Below are 26,266 nucleotides of genomic sequence, written 5' to 3' on the forward strand. Positions count from 1 at the left end.
GCGATGGTCTTGTAGCCCATTCCAGCCTTGTGTAGGTCTACAATCTTGTCCCTGACATCCTTGGAGAGCTCTTTGGTCTTGGCCATGGTGGAGAGTTTGGAATCTGATTGATTGATTGCTTCTGTGGACAGGTTTCTTTTATACAGGTAACAAACTGAGATTAGGAGCACTCCCTTTAAGAGTGTGCTCCTAATCTCAGCTCGTTACCTGTATAAAAGACACCTGGGAGCAAGAAATCTTTCTGATTGAGAGGGGGCCAAATACTTATTTCCCTCATTAAAATGCAAATCAATTTATAACATTTTTGACATGCGTTTTTCTGGATGTTTTTGTTGTTATTCTGTCTCTCACTTTTCAAATAAACCTACCATTAAAATTATAAACTGATCATTTCTTTGTCAGTGGGCAAACATACAAAATCAGTAGGGGATCAAATACTTTGTTCCCTCACTGTATCTCTCTATTATGTGTGGGGATACTTTGGAACAGATTTCCAAAATGTTAATCACTTGGAGCTGATTTGCTGGTGTTTTTACAGTATTTTATGTCCAACAATAAGATAATAATAAATAAATAAAACAATTGTTTTTCTTTTGCTCAGCAAACTTGGGGGGGGAAATAAAATGACCTGCGGGCCAAATGTTGATCCACGGGCGGCCAGACAGAGCTCCGCCTGAGATACACCCTGTCATGTGACCCGCTGTCTAGCATGCATCTATAAATTCACCTCAATGTACTGCGCTCGTCCTTTCCTGACTACACTGGCCTGTCCAACCTGCTGGTCCTTTCCTGACTACACTGGCCTGTCCAACCTGCTCGTCCTTTCCTGACTACACTGGCCTGTCCCATCTACAGAGGTGCTGCAACTTCTACTAGCAATATGGCGACAGGTACGTGACGGTTTGTTACCATCTAAACCTTGGAAGGTTGGCTGTGGCAGCCACGGGGGAAACTAAGTAACTTGTCATGATTGTTCCCACTGTCAGAGGATAAAACAAGTTGCAACAATATCCGTCGTATGTAAATGAGGGATGGCAGGAAAGTAGAGAAATGTACAACTTGGTTTGTTGCCGTTTTCTGTTTTTTTTGTCGGTCGGTGGAAAATGGCAACGCAAAGTCGCTTATCTTTAAAGTCCCTTTTCCGCTTTCCATCACCGCGTGTCTAGTTGACTTAATATCGAAAGGTTTTACGGCTGTGTGGGTATCGGAGTAGGATCATTGTTGGCTCAATGAGTTTTGCTGTTGCTCAGTGTCGCCCTAGTTGTAACCCCATATTCACACGTAGCCGAGGCCGCCGATAGCGGGCGCTATAGTCTGGGATTGATACACTCATGGACCGGCTCATACATAAAACGTCCTCCATTCAGGCTGCAAAGGTATCATTTTCTTCCTCAGTCACACTCAACCTGCGTAACTTAAATGAGAATTATTTCATCGTTAACCAGAAGTTTTGGCCCTAGTTAGTGAAACGAGTCAATTCTGGCCAATTAATTTTTAGGATTTCTGGTATCAAATCCTATATGCCATTGTGCCCTTAAACAAGGCACTGAACACCCCCACAACAGCACCCTGGACGCCCAGTGGGGCAACCCGCCCCACCCTCCCACGCACCTCTCCAAAACCTGTCTTTTCTAGTGGGTTGGTTAGAACTAAATGTCTGTCTATGGCTGACTACTATAGAAGTGTGTGTACCAACTGCCTATCAAAGTACATTCTCTTCACTGGAGTGTACATTTAAATTCAGCTGGTAGCAGTGATTCAGTTTAACTTTTTTTTTTGGGGCCAGATTTATTTGGTGTTTCATCAAATCAAATTGTATTGGCCACATGCGCCGAATACAACAGGTGTAGACATTACCGTGAAATGCTTACTTACAGCCCTTAACCAACAACGCGTTTATTTTTTAATAGAAAAGTAAAATAAAACAACAAAAAAAAAGTGTTGAGAGAGAAAAAGAGCAGAAGTAAAATAAAATAACAGTAGGGAGGCTATATATACAGGGGGGTACCGGTGCAGAGTCAATGTGCGGGGGCACCGGCTAGTTGAGGTAATATGTACATGTGGGTAGAGTTAAAGTGACTATGCTTAAATATTTAACAGAGTAGCAGCAACGTAAAAAGATGGGGTGGAGGTGGGGGGGGGCAGTTCAAATAGTCCGGGTAGCCATGATTAGCTGTTCAGGAGTCTTATGGCTTGGGGGTAGAAGCTGTTGAGAAGTCTTTTGGACCTAGACTTGGCGCTCCGGTACCGCTTGCTGTGCGGTAGCAGAGAGAACAGTCTATGACTAGGGTGGCTGGAGTCTTTGACAATTTTTAGGGCCTTCCTCTGACACCGCCTGGTATAGAGGTCCTGGATGGCAGGAAGCTTGGTCCCACTGATGTACTGGGCCGTACGCACTACCCTCTGTAGTGCCTTGCGGTCGGAGGCCGAGCAGTTGCCATACCAGGCGGTGATGCAACCAGTCAGGATGCTCTCGATGGTGCAGCTTTATAACTTTTTGAGGATCTGAGGAACCCCATGCCAAATCTTTTCCGTCTCCTGAGGGGAATAGGCTTTGTCGTGCCCTCTTCACGACTGTCTTGGTGTGTTTGGACCATGATAGTTCGTTGGTAATCTGTGGTCCTCTGTAGCTCAATTGGTAGAGCATGGCGCTTGTAACGCCAGGGTAGTGGGTTCGATCCCCGGGACCACCCATACGTAAAAATGTATGCACACATGACTAAGTCGCTTTGGATAAAAGCGTCTGCTAAATGGCATATTATTATGATGTGGACACCAAGGAACTTGAAGCTCTCAACCTGTTCCACTACAGCCCCGTCGACGAGAATGGGGGCGTGCTCAGTCCTCTTTTTTTTTTTTTTTTTCCTGTAGTCCACAATCATCTCCTTTCTTATAATTTAACATCAGCTGTTTTCTTGGGACCAATGGCAATACGGGGTGGGAGGGAGGTACAGTTGGAAAACACATAATTACATTTGTCTTAATCTAGCTGTCACTGTGCCTGATTTGGCATCTGAACACCATTAGAGGTTTTGCATCCAGTGGTTTCATTTTACCAGGGAGTTATCCAGTTGGCCCCCAAGACCAACTGCAGTGTAGTGTTTTAATATACACAGGGGATTGGTTTACTGACCAGCCAGGCCTGCTAATATTAACTGCCAGTTTTTACATTTGGCATTATAATAACATGAATCTATTTTTCCTTTGCCAGCTTATAATCAATCCCATTGTTGAGTCTATGGCCAGTTTATAGATTTTCCTACAGTGTGTCAAAGTTGACGTCATCAAGCCCTAGGCCATTCTGGCATCATTGTTAGAACAACCGTTGCCACAGACCATTGGACGTCATCACTCCCTCACTGAAGTAATGTGTTAGGGACTGTCTTTTTTAACCTGCGATACCTATTATGAACACTAGAGCCTTTGTTTTGAGACCCTGTAATGAGTCACGCCTTACAAAGCAGTTTTTTGGGGAAGGTTTTAAGAGGTTATAGCAATGAAGTAAATGTACCTCTGGATTCATACCATTTGAACCTAATGGAGAATGTTATTAATACGTTCTGTCCCCCATCCAGACCAGGCGTTTGTGACGCTGGCCACCAATGACAGCTATGCCAGGGGAGCCATGGTGCTGGGCAAGTCCCTGAGGAACCACAAGACAACCAGGAAGCTGGTGGTGATGATCGGACCCCACGTCTCTGACCCCTGCAAGTAAGAACATCTTTAAAGTAGAATTTTGCTTTTACAATCTAATCTCTATTTTTTTATGTAAATAGAATGTTCTAGAAGGGTGTAGAAAACCTTTTTGCGATTTCACTTGTTGTTAAATAATTTACCTCCAACCAGCGATTCATTTCATCATCCTCATTGTGTAGGAAGGGACTCTGGGGGGGAAAAGGAACAAAATCTCCAAAAACACCCAAATATGTTCTTTTAGAAACGGAAAAGCTTTCAATGTAGCGACGCAGTTCTTTACATGTTGTACACATGACATCATCATTCCTAACTTTATCCCCAATGTTATATTCAGAGCGACACCCCTCCATCCATTCTACAGGTCACTGCCTAAAATAAGGAAACACAAGTGAATGAGGGAGACACAGGATATTGCAGGTGCTTCCACACGGGACATTCCAGACACTTGTAGAAGCTACGCCAAGGCGCATTGAAGCTGTTCTGGTGGCTGGTGGTGGCCCAACGCCCTGTTAAGGTGGCTGGTGGTGGCCCAACGCCCTGTTAAGGTGGCTGGTGGTGGCCCAACGCCCTGTTAAGGTGGCTGGTGGTGGCCCAACGCCCTGTTAAGGTGGCTGGTGGTGGCCCAACGCCCTGTTAAGGTGGCTGGTGGTGGCCCAACGCCCTGTTAAGGTGGCTGGTGGTGGCCCAACGCCCTGTTAAGGTGGCTGGTGGTGGCCCAACGCCCTGTTAAGGTGGCTGGTGGTGGCCCAACGCCCTGTTAAGGTGGCTGGTGGTGGCCCAACGCCCTGTTAAGGTGGCTGGTGGTGGCCCAACGCCCTGTTAAGACGGCTGGTGGTGGCCCAACGCCCTGTTAAGACGGCTGGTGGTGGCCCAACGCCCTGTTAAGACGGCTGGTGGTGGCCCAACGCCCTGTTAAGACGGCTGGAGGTGGCCCAACGCCCTGTTAAGACGGCTGGTGGTGGCCCAACGCCCTGTTAAGACGGCTGGTGGTGGCCCAACGCCCTGTTAAGGTGGCTGGTGGTGGCCCAACGCCCTGTTAAGGTGGCTGGTGGTGGCCCAACGCCCTGTTAAGGTGGCTGGTGGTGGCCCAACGCCCTGTTAAGGTGGCTGGTGGTGGCCCAACGCCCTGTTAAGGTGGCTGGTGGTGGCCCAACGCCCTGTTAAGGTGGCTGGTGGTGGCCCAACGCCCTGTTAAGACGGCTGGTGGTGGCCCAACGCCCTGTTAAGGCGGCTGGTGGTGGCTCAACGCCCTGTTAAGGCGGCTGGTGGTGGCCCAACGCCCTGTTAAGGTGGCTGGTGGTGGCCCAACGCCCTGTTAAGACGGCTGGTGGTGGCCCAACGCCCTGTTAAGACACTATGTTGCTGTTTCCTTTATTTTGGCAGTTACCTGCAACAGGCTACACAGAGAATGGCACGGCTGGATAGGGAAAAGGCTGGAGTGGCATGAGAAATTTTAGAAAACTGCAGATAGTTTAGAATGACACGATTTCATCTTTTTGTTAGCGATACCATTAGGTACATTTTGTTTTGGTTTTTTTTGGAACCGTAATTGGTGACATATTTTGAACCTATTCCCAACATTTGACAGTTTCTAACAGTACTAAGCATATGTTTGTAGGACTTAAGAGTTTTGAAACAAAATGTACTTTGAGGGTAGTGTACAATAATATGACCTGTTTAGAAAATGCCCCACAGGGTGTCGGAGTGGAGTACCCCGTCTTAGTTTGGCATGATGTCCCCTGGCCTCACTGTACCCCGTCTTACCCTCACTGTCCCCGTCCTCACTGTACCCAGTCTTACCCTAGAGGTGTATCATGATATGCCCTGGCCTCACTGTACCCCGTCTTACCCTAGAGGTGTATCATGATATGCCCTGGCCTCACTGTACCCCGTCTTACCCTAGAGGCGTATCATGATATTCCCTGGCCTCACTATACCCTAGAGGCGTATCATGATATTCCCTGGCCTCACTGTACCCCGTCTTACCCTAGAGGCGTATCATGATATGCCCTGGCCTCACTGTACCCCGTCTTACCCTAGAGGCGTATCATGATATGCCCTGGCCTCACTGTACCCTAGAGGTGTATCATGATATACCCTAGAGGTGTATCATGATATGCCCTGGCCTCACTATACCCTAGAGGTGTATCATGATATGCCCTGGCCTCACTGTCCCTAGAGGTGTATCATGATATGCCCTAGAGGTGTATCATGATATGCCCTAGAGGTGTATCATGATATGCCCTAGAGGTGTATCATGATATGCCCTGGCCTCACCATATGAAGCTGACTCATCACTACTGCACTTATTCAGAATGCTGTCCAATCAGAAGGCTTTCCTCTGCACACCATATTCACAGTACATTATGTCTGCTCCTCTCTCCTCCTACCAGAGGAGTGCTTCACAAGATCTTTGACGAGGTGCTGCTGGTGGATGTGTTGGACAGCGGAGACACAGCTCACCTGGCCCTGATGAAGAGACCGGACCTGGGAGTCACCTTCACCAAGCTACACTGCTGGACTCTTACCCACTACTCCAAATGTGTCTTCATGGACGCAGACACAATGGTGAGACCCTATGGACCCTGTCTATACACACTCCCCCCTATGGACCCTGTCTATACACACTCCCCCCTATGGACCCTGTCTATACACACTCCCCCCTATGGACCCTGTCTATACACACTCCCCCCTATGGACCCTGTCTATACACACTCCCCCCTATGGACCCTGTCTATACACACTCCCCCCTATGGACCCTGTATGTCCTCCTGGTTATCCAGGTGGCTTCAGTATATTTGACCTGTATGTCCTCCTGGTTATCCAGGTGGTACAGTATATTTGACCTGTATGTCCTCCTGGTTATCCAGGTGGTACAGTATATTTGACCTGTATGTCCTCCTGGTTATCCAGGTGGTACAGTATATTTGACCTGTATGTCCTCCTGGTTATCCAGGTGGTACAGTATATTTGACCTGTATGTCCTCCTGGTTATCCAGGTGGTACAGGATAGTTGACCTGTATGTGTTTGTTGCAGGTGGTACAGAACGTGGATGAGTTGTTTGACAGAGAGGAGCTGTCTGCGGCCCCGGACCCCGGCTGGCCAGACTGTTTCAACTCTGGCGTGTTCGTGTTCCGGCCCTCCGACGAGACGTACGGCAAGCTGCTCAAGTACTGCACAGAACACGGCAGCTTCGACGGTGACGTTTCAGAGCGTTTTCTAATATTTTGTTTTGTTTGGCAATGTCATGTCCATTTTCCATCTCATGACTTTCTGTATTTTAAAGCTGCCTATTGTACCGTTTAGATAGAGCTAACCACTGGCGTTGTCGCTTATGTACAAATGAAGGTCTTGGAGTATATCGGAGTAGCGTTTCCATGGTCGTTTGCTGCTAGAAAATGTGGCGCGTTTCCAACAATGTAGATTCAATATGTGCTGCGTTCCAAAATATCTGTGGTATTTCCTTCTGGGTAGTGGCTGTCCTCTAGCAGTCTGCTGTTCTGTGGGTTGGATGCTCTCTAGCGGTCTGCTGTTCTGTGGGTTGGATGCTCTCTAGCAGTCTGCTGTTCTGTGGGTTGGATGCTCTCTAGCGGTCTGCTGTTCTGTGGGTTGGATGCTCTCTAGCAGTCTGCTGTTCTGTGGGTTTGATGCTCTCTAGCAGTCTGCTGTTCTGTGGGTTGGATGCTCTAGCGGTCTGCTGTTCTGTGGGTTGGATGCTCTCTAGCGGTCTGCTGTTCTGTGGGTTGGATGCTCTCTAGCGGTCTGCTGTTCTGTGGGTTGGATGCTCTCTAGCGGTCTGCTGTTCTGTGGGTTGGATGCTCTCTAGCAGTCTGCTGTTCTGTGGGTTGGATGCTCTCTAGCGGTCTGCTGTTCTGTGGGTTGGATGCTCTCTAGCGGTCTGCTGTTCTGTGGGTTGGATGCTCTCTAGCGGTCTGCAGTTCTGTGGGTTGGATGCTCTCTAGCAGTCTGCTGTTCTGTGGGTTGGATGCTCTCTAGCAGTCTGCTGTTCTGTGGGTTGGATGCTCTCTAGCGGTCTGCTGTTCTGTGGGTTGGATGCTCTCTAGCGGTCTGCTGTTCTGTGGGTTGGATGCTCTCTAGCGGTCTGCTGTTCTGTGGGTTGGATGCTCTCTAGCGGTCTGCTGTTCTGTAGGTTGGATGCTCTCTAGCGGTCTGCTGTTCTGTAGGTTGGATGCTCTCTAGCAGTCTGCTGTTCTGTGGGTTGGATGCTCTCTAGCAGTCTGCTGTTCTGTGGGTTGGATGCTCTCTAGCAGTCTGCTGTTCTGTGGGTTGGATGCTCTCTAGCGGTCTGCTGTTCTGTGGGTTGGATGCTCTCTAGCGGTCTGCTGTTCTGTGGGTTGGATGCTCTCTAGCGGTCTGCTGTTCTGTGGGTTGGATGCTCTCTAGCGGTCTGCTGTTCTGTAGGTTGGATGCTCTCTAGCGGTCTGCTGTTCTGTAGGTTGGATGCTCTCTAGCAGTCTGCTGTTCTGTGGGTTGGATGCTCTCTAGCAGTCTGCTGTTCTGTGGGTTGGATGCTCTCTAGCGGTCTGCTGTTCTGTGGGTTGGATGCTCTCTAGCGGTCTGCTGTTCTGTGGGTTGGATGCTCTCTAGCGGTCTGCTGTTCTGTGGGTTGGATGCTCTCTAGCAGTCTGCTGTTCTGTGGGTTGGATGCTCTCTAGCAGTCTGCTGTTCTGTGGGTTGGATGCTCTCTAGCGGTCTGCTGTTCTGTGGGTTGGATGCTCTCTAGCAGTCTGCTGTTCTGTGGGTTGGATGCTCTCTAGCAGTCTGCTGTTCTGTGGGTTGGATGCTCTCTAGCAGTCTGCTGTTCTGTGGGTTGGATGCTCTCTAGCAGTCTGCTGTTCTGTGGGTTGGATGCTCTCTAGCGGTCTGCTGTTCTGTGGGTTGGATGCTCTCTAGCAGTCTGCTGTTCTGTGGGTTGGATGCTCTCTAGCAGTCTGCTGTTCTGTGGGTTGGATGCTCTCTAGCAGTCTGCTGTTCTGTGGGTTGGATGCTCTCTAGCAGTCTGCTGTTCTGTGGGTTGGATGCTCTCTAGCGGTCTGCTGCTCTGTGGGTTGGATGCTCTCTAGCGGTCTTCAGTCCATTTCTAGCGTTTGAGGTTGACCCATTTTTAGCTAGCTCTATCTAAATATGATGTCAAGCGGTTTCTTGAGTAAGCACTTTATGAAGCTTAGAGGCTGAACACAGGGTCCTCCTGTCACCACACAGCCTCTCATCCCCCTGCGTTATACTGAGGGGCTCTACAGAGGGGGGGGGGGGGGGGCACTGGCTGACATTACCTGGCTCCATCCCATGAGAACCCTGGTGAATAGTGGCCTCCAGCTTGGCTTCAGCCCCAGTCAGCACCACTCTGAAATGGCACCCTGTTCCCTATATTGAAGCCCCAGGCTCTGTAGTGCACTAGGGAATAGGGTGGCATTTAACACGCAGCCCTAGTCCTACAACTACTGGAAGTGGTTGCTATGCATTTACATCAGTAACCCACTAGCTTTCTGTTGGTTTGAGTTAGTTTATTCCTGCTATTCCTCGCTCTCTCTCCTCGCTCGCGCTCTCTCTCCTCGCTCGCGCTCTCTCTCCTCGCTCGCGCTCTCTCTCCTCGCTCGCGCTCTCTCTCCTCGCTCGCGCTCTCTCTCCTCGCTCGCGCTCTCTCTCCTCGCTCGCGCTCTCTCTCCTCGCTCGCGCTCTCTCTCCTCGCTCGCGCTCTCTCTCCTCGCTCGCGCTCTCTCTCCTCGCTCGCGCTCTCTCTCCTCGCTCGCGCTCTCTCTCCTCGCTCGCGCTCTCTCTCCTCGCTCGCGCTCTCTCTCCTCGCTCGCGCTCTCTCTCCTCGCTCGCGCTCTCTCTCCTCGCTCGCGCTCTCTCCTCGCTCGCGCTCTCTCTCCTCGCTCGCGCTCTCTCTCCTCGCTCGCGCTCTCTCTCCTCGCTCGCGCTCTCTCTCCTCGCTCGCGCTCTCTCTCCTCGCTCGCGCTCTCTCTCCTCGCTCGCGCTCTCTCTCCTCGCTCGCGCTCTCTCTCCTCGCTCGCGCTCTCTCTCCTCGCTCGCGCTCTCTCTCCTCGCTCGCGCTCTCTCTCCTCGCTCGCTCTCCTCGCTCGCTCTCGCTCTCTCCTCGCTCGCTCTCGCTCTCTCCTCGCTCGCGCTCGCTCTCTCCTCGCTCGCGCTCTCTCTCCTCGCTCGCGCTCTCTCTCCTCGCTCGCGCTCTCTCTCCTCGCTCGCGCTCTCTCTCCTCGCTCGCGCTCTCTCTCCTCGCTCGCGCTCTCTCTCCTCGCTCGCGCTCTCTCTCCTCGCTCGCGCTCTCTCTCCTCGCTCGCGCTCTCTCTCCTCGCTCGCGCTCTCTCTCCTCGCTCGCGCTCTCTCTCCTCGCTCGCGCTCTCTCTCCTCGCTCGCGCTCTCTCTCCTCGCTCGCGCTCTCTCTCCTCGCTCGCGCTCTCTCTCCTCGCTCGCGCTCTCTCTCCTCGCTCGCGCTCTCTCTCCTCGCTCGCGCTCTCTCTCCTCGCTCGCGCTCTCTCTCCTCGCTCGCGCTCTCTCTCCTCGCTCGCGCTCTCTCTCCTCGCTCGCGCTCTCTCTCCTCGCTCGCGCTCTCTCTCCTCGCTCGCGCTCTCTCTCCTCGCTCGCGCTCTCCTCGCTCGCTCTCGCTCTCTCCTCGCTCGCTCTCGCTCTCTCCTCGCTCGCGCTCGCTCTCTCCTCGCTCGCGCTCTCTCTCCTCGCTCGCGCTCTCTCTCCTCGCTCGCGCTCTCTCTCCTCGCTCGCGCTCTCTCTCCTCGCTCGCGCGCTCTCTCCTCGCTCGCTTGCTCTCTCCTCGCTCGCGCTCTCTCTCCTCGTTCGCGCTCTCTCTCCTCGCTCGCTCTCGCTCTGCACTTCAGAGCATTCAGAGAACATATTGAATGTTAGCACAGCAGGTTTAGACTGACAACAAACTCTTTCATGGCAGACTCGTTTTATAGCCTTTTTATAAGCATAGTCACTGTTGGAATGGAGCTAAATGTAACTATTTTTGAGAGGGCAGAACTGAAAGGTGTTCTGGTTGGAACTGATCGATCATCAGGATACACAATGTACTCCTTTAATCATCTTCCCTAGCCTGCTGGTGCTAACGTGTCCTTGTCCACAATAGCAAGACTAAAGCTGGATATTTTAATCCGTTGTTTGAATTTGCTACAGTTTGGACAAATGGGCTTTTGGGCCTATTGCAAACAAAACACAGTACTTGCTGTAAGCAATCTGCAATAATGCTTTTGACAACCCCTTTAAACATGAACATATTGCAGTTAGTTTTACTGCAGCTAGCCAGACTAACAGCTATCCAACCTCTTCAGTGAAGCAGCTATCTGGATGGAATATTTTAGCCATATTGGAGTTTGAGACACCAATTAGTTTGCTTAATGGTCCCACTGTATAATGGAGCTGGCATCCTAGCAGCGTCTTAATGGTGCCACATTCTTTCAAGAGCAGACTCATTTCGAACTCATTCTGGCAGCCTGGAGTGAAGGAACCGTTGGCAGGAATCTAGTGACTTTTGGTCTGGGTTGGTATCACACATGAGAATCTAGTTTTATTTAACCAGGTAAGACCCATTGAGGTTAAACTTATTTTGCGAGGGCGACCTGGCAAGAAGGCAAAACAGGGAAATAGCAGATCATACATAAAATGTTACAAAACATACAAATACGCACAAATGTCCCAGATACAACTGCATCAAAAACAACGTTATAGATCAGTCTTAAAAACAGGCAAGGACACTAACGCTGCTAACTTTTTATCTTTTTGAAGCATGTTCCAAGATGCAGGGGCATTATGGGGGATAATATTGTTTCCCCACCAGTTCCTTAGGAACAGACAAGGACAGCAGACTGATCTGGGCAGTAAGGAACAGAGAAACAAAGGCAGTTGCCCTATTTATGTGTCCTACATAAAGGTGTACCAGCCTCCTGATGGAAAGGGGTCCATTGCATGATGGGTGAGTGATCTAGCATTGGTGATTTAAATCTTTAAGCGCCGTGATCCACGTGACTCGTTTCAGGAAACTAGGATGTGTCGCACTTCACTACTTCACAGGAGAGGCATTTGAACGAAACATTTTTAAAAAAAAAATCTAATTGTGTTTTTTTAGGCAGAAATGCCTTCTGGAACATGTAAAACTTTCATGTGCCTTTTTTAAAAATGAACTTTTTAAGGCAAATATTAATAAGTTAAATTACGAGCCTAGTTGGTTTAGCCATGGAAAAAGACAGGAATCTTCCCGCTAGCCATGATTGGCTGAGATAATGGATGGGCTGGACATGCCAGGAGATGAGTTTGGATTGGTCTGCCATGTAGCATGCTTCTGTCTGTAAAGTGAGCTGTTCAGTCTGTGTTGACAGTCCTTTCTACTGTTTTTGAAAGATATGTTAGCCATCGAACTACAAGTTTTGCTACTTTTCTCAACATTGATGCCCAGAATTTAGCAGGCGCCATCGACAGATCAGTTGGAAAAAGTGATGGGCTACTTTCTGCACACGCCACGGTCCGTGTGAACCGGAGTGACTTGACACAAGGCCGTCCAAACAAGATGTAGCTACAAACAAAACGGAGTTAAATGCTTCCAGTCTGCCGTGAAGTGTTCATGCATGTATACGGGTAGGAGTCTAGCTACATTTTCAGATAAGTTTCTAATTTTGTCAGTCATTTTTATTGTAAGTTAAAACGTACTGTTGGCTAGCTAGCGAACCTTAGCTTGCTGGCTTGCTAGCTAGCGAACCTTAGCTTGCTGGCTCGCTAGCTAACGTTACGCGTATGAACCTTAGCTTGCTGGCTCGCTAGCTAACGTTATGTGTATGAACCTTAGCTTGCTGGCTCGCTAGCTAACATTACGCGTATGACTCCATTTCACCAGATTATTACATGACCCATCAAGTTAGCCAGGTGTGTCTGGGGGTGATTACGGCCATCTATTGTATTTCATGAACATGTGTACATGTCTAGACAATAGTGACCCGTCCACTTAAAAATATTTTATCTTTTTTCATATTGCTACAATGCAAGTAACCATTTCAGTGTACCGTTTACACCTTCTGTATCCTGTGCATGTGACAAAGGCACTTCAATCTTATTTGATATAGTGTGTGTTTACCAGAGACGGTAATGTGAGGAACAACATGACCTGCACCAAAGTCAGATTAGGATATAGGCCAAGGACTAGATAAAGTGTATTTTTACCTGGTGTTTTTCCTTATTGTAGGCTACACCTTTCACCATATTTAGTCTTAATCTTTGGTTGTTTACTAAACTACTCACACTGTTTAGCACATGGCCTCACGTGTGAATCCTTAAAGAGATGGGTGGGGCTAAGGCTTAAGAGGGTGTAGACTAGGGCTGTGGCGGTGATTGTTTGTGGTGTTGCTGTAGTTATTATAGTTGATTGTCAAGCAAATAACTGTCGGCCTCACGGTAATTGACCGTTTAATTAACAAACACATTTAGCATCTCCTGGCTTCCACACATTACCTACAAGCCTACAAGTCTAATAAATCCATGTAATATAGCCTACACCTTCAAAATAAATCCATTATTTATTTTAGACAGGTCTAAAGAAACATGATATGAAGAAAATGTATCTATTTCAGAAGAATTCTGTGTTGAGCAGTTAACAAAGAAATAGGTACTCCTATATGCTTAATTTAGTTATTAATGTAACTTTAGTAGTTCTACAAACGTTGGGCTATATGTTTAGATTTTTATTACATTGTAAGGCTGTATGATGAGACTCTATTGATGATTTGAAAAAAGTTGCTTGAAAGGCCTGAGCTCTGCTTTATTTTTTTGCGCAGGCTGTACACACTTCATCAGTCTCTCATTCACAATTTGACAAACACTTGATAATGCCTCAAATTTTACAGCGGCATCCCCTTTGTGGCCGTAATGCACCCTAAAAAATCCATGCCTTTTGCGGCCAGGAGTGCTGCGTTGTGCTGCGCAATCCAAAGCGTCTCACTCACACCCGTCAGGTGATCGGGTCTTTCTCATAGGCTACAAGTTAAGACGGACACATCCGGGACACAACTGCGCGAGTCCTTATCCAATTCCAAGGTGCATATTGAAGATATTGGAAGAAGTGTCCACATTTAAGTCTGACCCACTGGAATTGTGAAATAAACTGTCTGTAAACAATTGTTGGAAAAATTACTTGTGTCATGCACAAAGTAGATGTCCTAACCGACTTGCTAAAACTATAGTTTGTTAACAAGAAATTAGTGGAGTGGTTAAAAAACGAGTTTTAATGACTCCAACAGTATATATTCCAGTTAGGCTTGTAAAGCAGATTAATGTCCTTAATTTGAAGAAGTTATTTGGCCACTAGTTGTGAGACAAACCTTATCGGCCTATGGGCTACATGAGGTGTGCGACTATGATTCGAACAAAAGGCATTGTTTCTAATGCTGGGCATCATTCACAAGTGATAATATATAATTCATAAGTGATAGGCTAATATTGTCACCCATCAGACTATTTTTGATTTAATCTTGTCTTTAAATATACTAAATAATATGTGACCATTATCATGCACCTGTATCAAAACGGGCAGTGGGGAAAAATACATCATCTATGCACTTAAATAGCAAATGGAGGACGCTTTTCCCCGTGATTCATTTTCATGCCAGCCAGGTAGGCTGTACTCCTGTTGTAAAGATAAGCAATGTGCTTAATATTAGGAAAGTTGAGAAATAAATATAGTAGGCCTAGCCTGTAGAAAGCTGATGGGATCCTCCTCTTTTTAATAGAGGCCATCACTCTGTTTTCTCACGCTACTCCATAGCCTATAGAAAAGTTGTGCAACATGAGCTCATGGGCTCTCATGAAGTGTTTGATTAGATGTTCAATTACATTAGCATTGATGTCAGAGTGATTAGAGTGACAATAGAGTGCTGAGTACCAGGCAGTTAAGCAAGTTTGGTAGGCTACTAATGACCAACAGAGCTTGGAGAAGCCTAATTACCGTGACTAAACGGTCTTGTGGAATTTGACGGCCTTCATGACGGTAATACGGTTACCGCAACAGCACTAGTGTAGACAAAGAGCTCTCCAGTAGGTGTACCAACATTCAGGGGCCATTTTCTCGAAAGTGGAGTTACAAGTTTCAAAGCAGATTTACTTTACCATTTGTTCCTCAACTGCAGTGTATGATATACCATTTAAAACTGCAGTGTATGATATACCATTTAAAACTGCAGTGTATGATATACCATTTAAAACTGCAGTGTATGATATACCATTTTCTAGCTCTGTCTCTACTTTTTATCGAGTGTAAAAAAAAAAAAAAAACTATTTCAAATGTTGCTACATAAGACTGAATTGAGGTGGTCGGTCACACACGGTCCAGAGTTTAAGGTACTTGTTGAGGCATATAGACAATATTACCATAATCTATTATATTATATATAGATATTACCATAATCTATTATATTATATATAGATATTACCATAATCTATTATATTATATATAGATATTACCATAATCTAGCACAGAAAGTGTTTTGAAAAAGATTGACTGACATTGAAAAACAAAATATAAACACTGTTTGTTCTTGGTAAAGTTAGATTCAGCTTTTCATCTTACCAAATCCCAAGATGCTTATAGGCGGTGACCCTATCAATGTGCTGGCCTTTTAGAGTTAAAATCTGAAAATGACTGTCTACTTTCAGAGAAGAGAACCATACATTTAGTTTTCCTTGCATTAAGCACAAGTTTCAATTATAAAGATGTTGCTTTTGAACTGCATCTAAAGCCAACTGTAAATCCTGAAAAGCATTATATTAGATACACTACAATAAATAATTGTCATTAGCATACAGATGGAGATTTGCATAGTCATGTCTATTCTATATCATTTATATACTGTAAAAAAGCATTGGACCAGCGGGGTCAAGTGTCAAAGACTTTCGATAAGTCAATAAAGTGAAAGTGATGTTTCTTGTCCTGAGCATCTAGAATATCACCTGCAACCTTAGTTACGGCAGTAAATACTGCCGCTGGTGTACAGCAATCTTTAAGTCATACCACAGATTCTCAATTGGCTTGAGGTCTGGGCTTTGACTAGGCCATTCCAAGACATTTAAATGTTTCCCCTTAAACCACTCAAGTGTTGCTTTAGCAGTATGCTTAGGGCCATTGTCCTGCTGGAAGGTGAACCTCCGTCCCAGTCTCAAATCTCTGGAAGTCTGAAACAGGTTTCCCTCAAGAAGTTCCCTGTATTTAGCACCATCCATAATTCCTTCAATTCTGACCAGTTTCCCAGTCCCTGCCGATGGAAAAACATCCCCACCGCATGATGCTGCCACCACCATGCTTCACTGTGGGGATGGTGTTCTCGGGGTGATGAGAGGTGTTGGGTTTGCGCCAGACATAGCGTTTTCCTTGATGGCCAAAAAGCTCAATTTTAGTCTCATCTGACCAGAGTACCTTCTTCCATATGTTTGGGGAGTCTCCCACATGCCTTTTGGCGAACACCAAACGTGTTTGCTTATTGTTTTATTTAAGCATTGGCTTTTTTCTTGCCACTCTTCAGTAAAGCCCAGCTCTGGAGTGTACGGCTTTTTATTTTTTATTTTATTTTTTGTCATTTAGCAGACGCTCTTATCCAGAGCGACTTACAGGAGCAATTAGGGTTAAGTGCCTTGCTCAAAGGCACATCGACAGATTTTACACCTAGTCGGCTCGGGGATTAGAACCAGCGACCTTTCGGTTACTGGCACAATGCTCTTAACCACTAAGCTACCTGGTCCTATGGCCAGACTCTAATCTCTGCTGTGGAGCTTTGCAGCTCCTTCAGGGTTATCTTTGGTCTCTTTGTTGCCCCTCTGATTAATGCCCTCCTCGCCTGATCTGTGAGTTTTGGGCGGCCCTCTCTTGGCATGTTTGTTGTGGTGCCATATTCTTTCCATTTTTTAAATAATGGATTTAATGGTGCTCCTTGGACGTTCAAAGTTTCAGATTTTTTTTATAACCCAACCCTGATCTGTACTTCTCCACAACTTTGTCCCTGATCTGTTTGGAGAGCTCATTGGTCTTCATGGTGCCCATTGCCTGGTGGTGCCCCTTGCTTAGTGGTGTTGCAGACTCTGGGGCCTTTCAGAACAGGTGTGTGTGTATATATACTGAGATCATGTGACACTTAGATTGCACACGGGGACTTTATTTAACTAATTATGTGACCTCTGAAGGTAATTGGTTGCACCAGATCTTATTTAGGGGCTTCATAGCAAAGGGGGTGAATACATATGCACGCACCACTTTTCAGTTATTTATTTTGTAGAAATTTTTCAAACAAGTTATTTTTTACATTTTTTACATTTTAGTCATTTAGCAGACGCTCTTAACCAGAGCGACTTACAGGAGCAATTAGGGTTAAGTGCCTTGCTCAAGGGCACATTAACGTCATTTAGCAGACGCTCTTAGCCAGAGCGACTCACAAATTGGTGCGTTCACCCTATAGCCAGTGGGATAACCACTTTACAATTTGGGGGGGGGGGGGTTAGAAGGAATACTTTATCCTATCCCAGGTATTCCTTAAAGAGGTGGGGTTTCAAATGTCTCCGGAAGGTGGTGAGTGACTCCGCTGTCCTGGCGTCGTGAGGGAGCTTGTTCCACCATTGGGGTGCCAGAGCAGCGAACAGTTTTGACTGGGCTGAGCGGGAGCTATGCTTCCGCAGAGGAAGGGGAGCCAGTAGGCCAGAGGTGGATGAACGCAATGTCCTCGTTTGGGTGTAGGGACTGATCAGAGCCTGAAGGTACAGAGGTGCCGTTCCCCTCACTGCTCCATAGGCAAGCACCATGGTCTTGTAGCGGATGCGAGCTTCAACTGGAAGCCAGTGGAGTGTGCGGAGGAGGGGGGTGACGTGAGAGAACTTGGGAAGGTTGAACACCAGACGGGCTGCGGCATTCTGGATGAGTTGTAGGGGTTTAATGGCACAGGCAGGGAGCCCAGCCAACAGCGAGTTGCAGTAGTCCAGACGGGAGATGACAAGTGCCTGGACCAGGACCTGCGCCACTTCCTGTGTAAGGCAGGGTCGCACTCTCCGAATGTTGTAGAGCATGAACCTGCAGGAGCGGGTCACCGCCTTGATGTTGGCGGAGAACGACAGGGTGTTGTCCAGGGTCACGCCTAGGCTCTTCGCACTCTGGGAGGAGGACACAGCGGAGTTGTCAACCGTGATGGCGAGATCATGGAACGGGCAGTCCTTCCCCGGGAGGAAGAGCAGCTCCGTCTTGCCAGGGTTCAGCTTGAGGTGGTGATCCGTCATCCATACTGATATGTCTGCCAGACATGCAGAGATGCGATTCGCCACCTGGTTATCAGAAGGGGGAAAGGAGAAGATTAGTTGTGTATCGTCAGCGTAGCAATGATAGGAGAGACCATGTGAGGATATGACAGAGCCAAGTGACTTGGTGTATAGGGAGAAAAGGAGAGGGCCCAGAACCGATCCCTGGGGGACACCAGTGGTGAGAGCACGTGGTGCGGAGACAGCTTCCCGCCACGCCACTTGGTAGGAGCGACCGGTCAGGTAGGACGCAATCCAGGAGTGAGCCGTGCCGGAGATGCCCATCTCGGAGAGGGTGGAGAGGAGGATCTGATGGTTCACAGTATCAAAGGCAGCAGACAGGTCTAGAAGGACAAGAGCAGAGGAGAGAGAGTTAGCTTTAGCAGTGCGGAGAGTCTCCGTGACACAGAGAAGAGCAGTCTCAGTTGAATGACCAGTCCTGAAACCTGATTGGTTTGGATCAAGAAGGTCATTCTGAGAGAGATAGCAAGAGAGTTGGCTAAAGACGGCACGCTCAATAGTTTTGGAAAGAAAAGAAAGAAGGGATACTGGTCTGTAGTTGTTGACATCAGTGGGGTCGAGTGTTGGTTTTTTGAGAAGGGGAGCAACTCTCGCTCTCTTGAAGACGGAAGGGACATGGCCAGCGGTCAAGGATGAGTTGATCAGCGAGGTGAGGTAGGGGAGAAGGTCACCGGAGATGGTCTGGAGAAGGGAGGAGGGGATGGGGTCAAGCGGGCAGGTTGTTGGGCGGCCTGCAGTCACAAGTCGCAGGATTTTATCTGGAGAGAGAGGGGAGAAAGAAGTCAAAGCATAGGGTAGGGCAGTGTGAGCAGGACCAGCACAGCAGTGTTATTAGACTTGACAAACGAGGATCGGATGTCGTCAACCTTCTTTTCAAAGTGGTTGACGAAGTCATCCACAGAGAGAGAGAGGAGGGGGGGGGGGGGGGGGGAGGATTCAGGAGGGAGGAAAATGTGGCAAAGAGCTTCCTAGGGTTAGAGGCAGATGCTTGGAATTTAGAGTGGTAGAAAGTGGCTTTAGCAGCAGAAACAGAGGAAGAAAATGTAGAGAGGAGGGAGTGAAAAGATGCCAGGTCGGTAGGGAGTTTAGTTTTCTTCCATTTCCGCTCCGCTGCCCGGAGCTCTGTTCTGTGAGCTCGCAGTGAGTCATCAAGCCACGGAGCTGGAGGGGAGGACCGAGCCGGCCGGGAGGATAGGGGACACAGAGAGTCAAAGGATGCAGAAAGGGAGGAGAGGAGGGTTGAGGAGGCAGAATCAGGAGATTGGAGGGAGAAGGATTGAGCAGAGGGAAGAGATGATAGGATGGAAGAGGAGAGAGTAGTGGGAGAGAGAGAGCGAAGGTTGCGGCGGCGCATTACCATCTGTGTAGGGGCAGAGTGAGTAGTGTGGGAGGAGAGCGAGAGAGAAAAGGAAACAAAGTAGTGGTCGGAGACTTGGAGGGGAGTTGCAGTGAGATTAGTAGAGGAGCAGCATCTAGTGAAGATGAGGTCAAGCGTATTGCCTGCCTTGTGAGTAGGGGGGGACGGTGAGAGGGTGAGGTCAAAAGAGGAGAGGAGTGGAAAGAAGGAGGCAGAGAGAAATGAGTCAAACGTGGACATAGGGAGGTTGAAATCCCCCAAAACTGTGAGGGGTGAGCCATCCTCAGGAAAGGAACTTATCATGGCGTCAAGCTCGTTGATGAACTCTCCAAGGGAACCTGGAGGGCGATAGATGACAAGGATATTAAGCTTAAATGGGCTAGTGACTGTGACAGCATGGAATTCAAATGAGGAGATAGACAGATGGGTTAGAGGAAAAATTGAGAATGTCCACTTGGGAGAGATGAGGATTCCTGTACCACCACCCCTCTGACCAGATGCTCTCGGGGTATGCGAGAACACATGGTCAGACGAGGAGAGAGCAGTAGGAGTAGCCGTGTTTTCAGTGGTGATCCATGTTTCCGTCAGCGCCAGGAAGTCGAGGGACTGGAGGTTGGCATAGGCTGGGATGAAGTCAGCTTTGTTGGCAGCAGAACGGCAGTTCCAGAGGCTGCCTGCGACCTGGAACTCCAGGTGAGGGGTGCGTGCAGGGACCACCAGGTTAGAGAGGCAGCAGCCACGCGGTGTGGTGCGTTTGTGTAGCCTGTGCAGAGAGGAGAGAACAGGGATAGGCAGAGGCATAGTTGACAGGCTGTAGCAAATGGCTACAAAAATGCAGAGGAGATCGGAATGAAATGAGCTAAGCATCTGGGAGAGGAGAGAGGGGGGCCTCCCTCACCAAAAACTTCTACCTCAGAAACTAAAATTGTTTCACTGAACCACCCGAACAAAAACTCTCCCAACTTCCACCTTTAGAAATCAGAATTGTTGTGAACCACAGTTGTTCAATGTTTAAAGGAATAGACTCAACCCACTATATTCAGCTAGCCAACTATGACACCATAGCTGACTAGCATGCTAGCATCCAATAACACACAGTTTAACACACAGTTAAGCACCAATACTCACAACAAACCACCAATAGTGTGTTAACTAGCTAACTAGCATGCCAGCATCCAGTAACACACAGTTTAGCACAAACACTTGGTCACAGCAAACCACCAATAGTGTGATTACACACTAAACAGATCATTCGTGTCTGTGTCAAGTTCCTTTCATGACGCAGCAATGATTCAACGTTGGCTAGCTAGGACAAGTATATTGTAATTAGCTACTACCGTACCGTTCGCTGGTCGTGTTGGGTAGCTAGCAATGGCCACTGTGTTGGCTTTGTTTGAAGAACGGCTAGCTAGCTAGCTTCGTGCTACACCCGGCACACAATGGCTACTGTGTTGACTCTGACTCTGTTCGAAAAAACGGCTAATTAGCTCGCTTCGTGCTACAGCCGGCACGGCGGAAGACACTGCCAAGACACAGTAGCTACCCACGATACCTAGCTATGACGCCGTAGCTAACTAGCAAGCTAGCATCCATTAACACACAATTTAGCACCAATACTTGGTTACAACAAACTGCCAAGAGTGTGTTAGCACACTAAACAGATAATTCATGTCCGTGTCTAGTTCCTTACATAACGCAGAACGCAGCAAAAATTAAACGTTGGCTAGCAGCACATTTAACAGTGGGAACAGCTAATCGTTACCAGTAGCTACCCGCTAGCTAGCTAGCCTCGTGCTTCGATACTAACCTACAATTACCTACGGAAACCTACAATAACAACAAAACTAGCCTATGATAAATACAATGCCTAACTACAACTAACTACCAACCTACGATCTAATACATGGTTAAGCTTTACTCAACACCATATGGGAAGCTCTCCACCGTTGCTAATCGTTACCAGTAGCTACCCGCTAGCTAGCTAGCCTCGTGCTTCAATACTAGCCTACAATAACCTACGGAAACCTACAATAACAACAATACTAACCTAATAATAAATACACTACCTAACTACAACTAACTACCAACCTACGATCTAATACATGGTTAAGCTTTACTCAACACCAAATGAGAAGTTTGCTTACCTCCAGCTAGAGAGCTAGAGAAAAACACGACCACTCCCGACTGCTGCTCCATGATGTTGTTATGTTGACCAATCTATATCAGTACAGCACAAACCTATTATGTTTAATCATCAATGTATTCTTTCTAAGCTAACAGCACATCTAAAATATAAGAGAATAATTTCCCACACGGTAAAACATTGCTAGCAAAATAATCACAGAAAGGGTTAACGTGAGACGTCATTAATAAACCCCTTCCCTTGTTAAAGGGGACTCTGTGAAATATCTCCATTTTCTTAATTTCACTTCACCAATTTGGACTATTTTGTATGTCCATTACATTAAATCCATTTAAATGACAGGTTGTAATGCAACAAAATAGGAAAAACGCCAAGGGATGAATACTTTTGCAAGGCACTGTATTCTGTTGGTGGCAAGAATCTTGTATTATTTCAATTGAAAAACTCAGTGTTGAATCAAGTGTTTTTTTGTATCAGTTCATAAACCATGTGCCATGGAATCAGTACATCGAAAATCTCTTCCCATTGATGTTGCAGCCTGTATGGGGCAGCTGGCAACATTTATGTCCTCAAATCAAACTGGTATATTTTTCTATTTATGCTAATTCTTTTCAGCCAGTTTATCTTTAATATATGGCAGACAAACAAGTTCCCTCCCCTTCCCCTCTAACATGGTCTTTGTGGTTGAGGTGATGGTGGAAAGTTCTAGTGGACAATGGGAGTCAATCACAGTTCACTGTTGACATTGAACACTGAAGACAAAGTAATGGAAGAGTTAATGACAACAGCCTGTAACGGTCTTGCTAATATACACTTCAGAGGCACAACGTGCTCAGTGGAACTGCCCTGCCGCCATCTTGGATTGTCTTTCTGGGCTGGTATCACACAGGAGGAACCTGGACCTCCCAGACAAAACAAACCACAAACACTTTTTGTCTACCAAGAACGCAGGCTTGTTGGAGGAGCATGTCCATATCTCCATTTTGAAGGATGTGTTTACCATTTTCCAGTCAGACCTGATCCTCGGTCAGTGTCCAGTCAGACCTGATCCCCGGTCAGTGTCCAGTCCGACCTGATCCTCGGTCAGTGTCCAGTCAGACCTGATCCTCGGTCAGTGTCCAGTCAGACCTGATCCTCGGTCAGTGTCCAGTCAGACCTGATCCCCGGTCAGTGTCCAGTCAGACCTGATCCCCGGTCAGTGTCCAGTCAGACCTGATCCTCGGTCAGTGTCCAGTCAGACCTGATCCTCGGTCAGTGTCCAGTCAGACCTGATCCTCGGTCAGTGTCCAGTCAGACCTGATCCTCGGTCAGTGTCCAGTCAGACCTGATCCTCGGTCAGTGTCCAGTCAGACCTGATCCCCGGTCAGTGTTCTAATCCACCTGGATTCCCTGTGCTGTTTAATGGCACATTAATGTCCCCGGGACATGCCAGGGTAGTGGGTTCGATCCCCGGGACCACCCATACGTAAAAATGTATGCACACATGACTGTAAGTCGCTTTGGATAAAAGCGTCTGCTAAATGGCTTATTATTATTAATGGATTAGAGGTATGCTAGCTGGGTATGGTAATTGGCTAAAACTTTAGTATTTATTTTTCACTGTAGCTGTGATTGCAGTTCTTCTCTGACCTTTAGCGTTTATGCTCTGGTCCTCCACTACGACTGAAAAAACATAGCGTGAGTAAATTAACATAGTCAGGGCCCACGTTATTGGGCCAATCATTTTTGACCTGACTATAGCGCTGGCTAACCAACAGAACCAACTATTTGGCAATGGCAGATCTGAGTGATGAAATGGTTCAGGAGAGATCAGACTTCAGGTCATGGTCCTGGGGTGCCTCGATACAATTTCCCCTTTTATTACTGCATGCTGTCCAGGTCAGATATGCTTCTGCCCTGGGCTGGTATCTGGACCTGTGGTTCTGTATCATCCACTGCCAGTACCCGCAGGGTTTGAGCCGCATTCCTACTGGTTTCTGCTCAGCCCCTCTAAATGAAAATACTTGGGCTCATTAACTTTATGGAACCTCTCTGCTGGAGGAAAGCCCCAAGGGGGAGTATCTGGGGCTGTGGTATACGGGCCGGGGTTGGGCTGAATGAATGGAAGGACAGTAAGGGGGAGTATCTGGGGCTGTGGTATACGGGCCGGGGTTGGGCTGAATGAATGGAAGGACAGTACTTCAGCCGCTCTGCCTATAATTAACTGCAGACATGTGATTTTCGAGACTGTACCGAGACAGCTCTATGCTGTAGAACACGTAGCCTACGTAGAATAGTCTCCAGCTTTTAAAGGTCCTCTTGCTCACATTCTGTTCTGTGTACACTAACCTGTGGCTAGTCTCTCCTCAGTGGTTACATTCACTCCTTGTATTGTAATTTGACTGGTGGATTGTGAAACCTTGAATGTGATTTACTCAATGACCTTCTGCACACCTTACGTGTGTGTAGATCCCAAGGAAGGTGGGCCTCTTCTGAGAAGGTTGCTCAGCCATTTTAAAGGACTTCCTCATGTTTTCGTGTGCTGGACTGTAGGGCTTGGGGATGGAGAGTGGCTGGATGTGGGGATGGAGAGTGGCTGGATGGAGAGTGGCTGGATGGGGGGGGGGTGTATAGTGGCTCTACAGTGCCTTCAGGAAAGTATTCACACCCCTTGACTTTCCACGTTTTTTTTTTTTTTTAAGCCTGAATTCAAAATGGATAAAACTTATTTTTTTGCCACTGACCTACACACAATAACCCATGTCAGTGAACATGTTTTTTTTTTAATTTTCCAAATGATAAAAAAATGTGCAATGTTTTGAGTCGAAGTATTCAACTGTATTTTTGGGGCAAATCCAAAACAACACATTACTGAGTACCACTCCATATTTTCAAGCATGGTGGTTGCTGCATCATGTTATGGGTATACTTGTAATCGTTAAGGACTAGGGAGTTTTTCAGGATAAAAAAGAAATGGAATGGAGCTAAGCGCAGGCAAAATCCCAGAGGAAATCCTGGTTCAGTCTTCTTTCCAACAGACACTGGGAGATGAATTCCCCTTGCAGCAGGACAATAACCTAAAAAACAAGGCCAAATCTAAACTGGAGTTGCTTACCAAGAAGACTGAATGATCCTGAGTGGCCGTGTTAGTTTTGACTTAAATCTACTTGAGAATCTACAGCATGGCAAGACCTGAAAATGGCTGTCTAGCAATGATCAACAACCAGTTTGAAAAGAGTAATTGGCAAATGTTGCACAATGCAGTTGTGGAAAGCATTTAGACGTATCCAGGAATTAAGACCCACAGCTGTAATCGCTGCCAAAGGTGCTTCAACAAGGTATTGACTCTGGTGTGAATACTTATGAAAATGAAATACAAATCTAATTTACATACATTTTGGGTTATTGTGTGTAGTTTGGTGAGGAAAAAATTAATTTCATCCATTTTGAATTCAGGCTGTAACAACAGTGTGGAATAAGTCGAGGGTTATGAATACTTTCTGAAAGCACCGTCTATTCAGACCATCCATGTAGACATTATTGAGGGCAGCTTTGTGTTTCTGAACAACCAGTTTTACTGTCAGGACTGATCTGAGTAGTCAACTGACAAGGAGCCTGTGGTGGTGTTGGCAGAAAGTCTAATAGCTTTAGGGGTTACAGGTGAATGCGTGTTGGATAGACGGCTGAATGGGACTGACGGCCAGCTGAATGAGACTGACGGCCAGCTGATCATACGTGTTGGATAGACGGCTGAATGAGACTGACAGCCAGCTGATCCATACGTGTTGGATAGACTGCTGAATGAGACTGACGGCCAGCTGATCCATACGTGTTGGATAGACTGCTGAATGAGACTGACGGCCAGCTGATCCATACGTGTTGGATAGACGGCTGAATGAGACTGACAGCCAGCTGATCCATACGTGTTGGATAGACTGCTGAATGAGACTGACGGCCAGCTGATCCATACGTGTTGGATAGACTGCTGAATGAGACTGACGGCCAGCTGATCCATACGTGTTGGATAGACGGCTGAATGAGACTGACGGCCAGCTGATCCTTACGTGTTGGATAGACGGCTGAATGAGACTGACGGCCAGCTGATCATACGTGTTGGATAGACGGCTGAATGAGACTGACAGCCAGCTGATCCATACGTGTTGGATAGACTGCTGAATGAGACTGACGGCCAGCTGATCCATACGTGTTGGATAGACTGCTGAATGAGACTGACGGCCAGCTGATCCATACGTGTTGGATAGACGGCTGAATGAGACTGACGGCCAGCTGATCCATACGTGTTGGATAGACGGCTGAATGAGACTGACAGCCAGCTGATCCATCCAACGGTTACAGCTACTCTCCTTTGTACTGCCTCACTCTGCTCCATCCATCAGAAGTCTTATCATTCAGACAACCTGTTCACAAATCCATTACATTTTAGTCATATAGCAGGGGCGACTTAGTTAGTGCATCCATCTTAAGGTAGCTAGGTGAGACGGCCACATCGTTCATAGTAAGTAAATTTTTCCAGAGAGTAGCTGTCCGTGAAGTCTGCACTAGGCTTTCTGTATTGCCCACCTCTTGTATAGTGAAGTCTGGGCTTTCTGTATTGCCCACCTCTTGTATAGTGAAGTCTGGGCTTTCTGTATTACCCACCTCTTGTATAGTGAAGTCTGCACTAGGCTTTCTGTATTGCCCACCTCTTGTATAGTGAAGTCTGGGCTTTCTGTATTGCCCACCTCTTGTATAGTGAAGTCTGCAC

At 47.3% G+C, this 26,266-nt stretch overlaps 1 protein-coding gene across 2 annotated transcripts in view; it reads left to right on the forward strand.

Moving 5' to 3' along the window:
• The first annotated feature begins 663 nt into the window (after nucleotides 1–663).
• LOC311124660 (glycogenin-1-like) overlaps nucleotides 664–26,266 on the forward strand; it is a 39,637-nt gene continuing 14,034 nt past the window's right edge. Inside the window, exons 1-4 of one of the 2 annotated variants that reach the window (XM_084198770.1) lie at nucleotides 664–890; nucleotides 3,576–3,711; nucleotides 6,090–6,264; nucleotides 6,734–6,896. In XM_084198770.1, the coding sequence (XP_084054896.1) occupies nucleotides 881–890; nucleotides 3,576–3,711; nucleotides 6,090–6,264; nucleotides 6,734–6,896 (484 nt within the window). In that variant the 5' untranslated portion in view covers nucleotides 664–880. The remainder of the gene's footprint in view (nucleotides 891–3,575; nucleotides 3,712–6,089; nucleotides 6,265–6,733; nucleotides 6,897–26,266) is intronic. The other variant, XM_084198769.1, reaches the window with a different exon arrangement.

Source organism: Coregonus lavaretus, assembly GCF_964263955.1.
Source record: "Coregonus lavaretus genome assembly, contig: HAP1_SCAFFOLD_378, whole genome shotgun sequence".
Taxonomy (NCBI): domain Eukaryota; kingdom Metazoa; phylum Chordata; class Actinopteri; order Salmoniformes; family Salmonidae; genus Coregonus; species Coregonus lavaretus.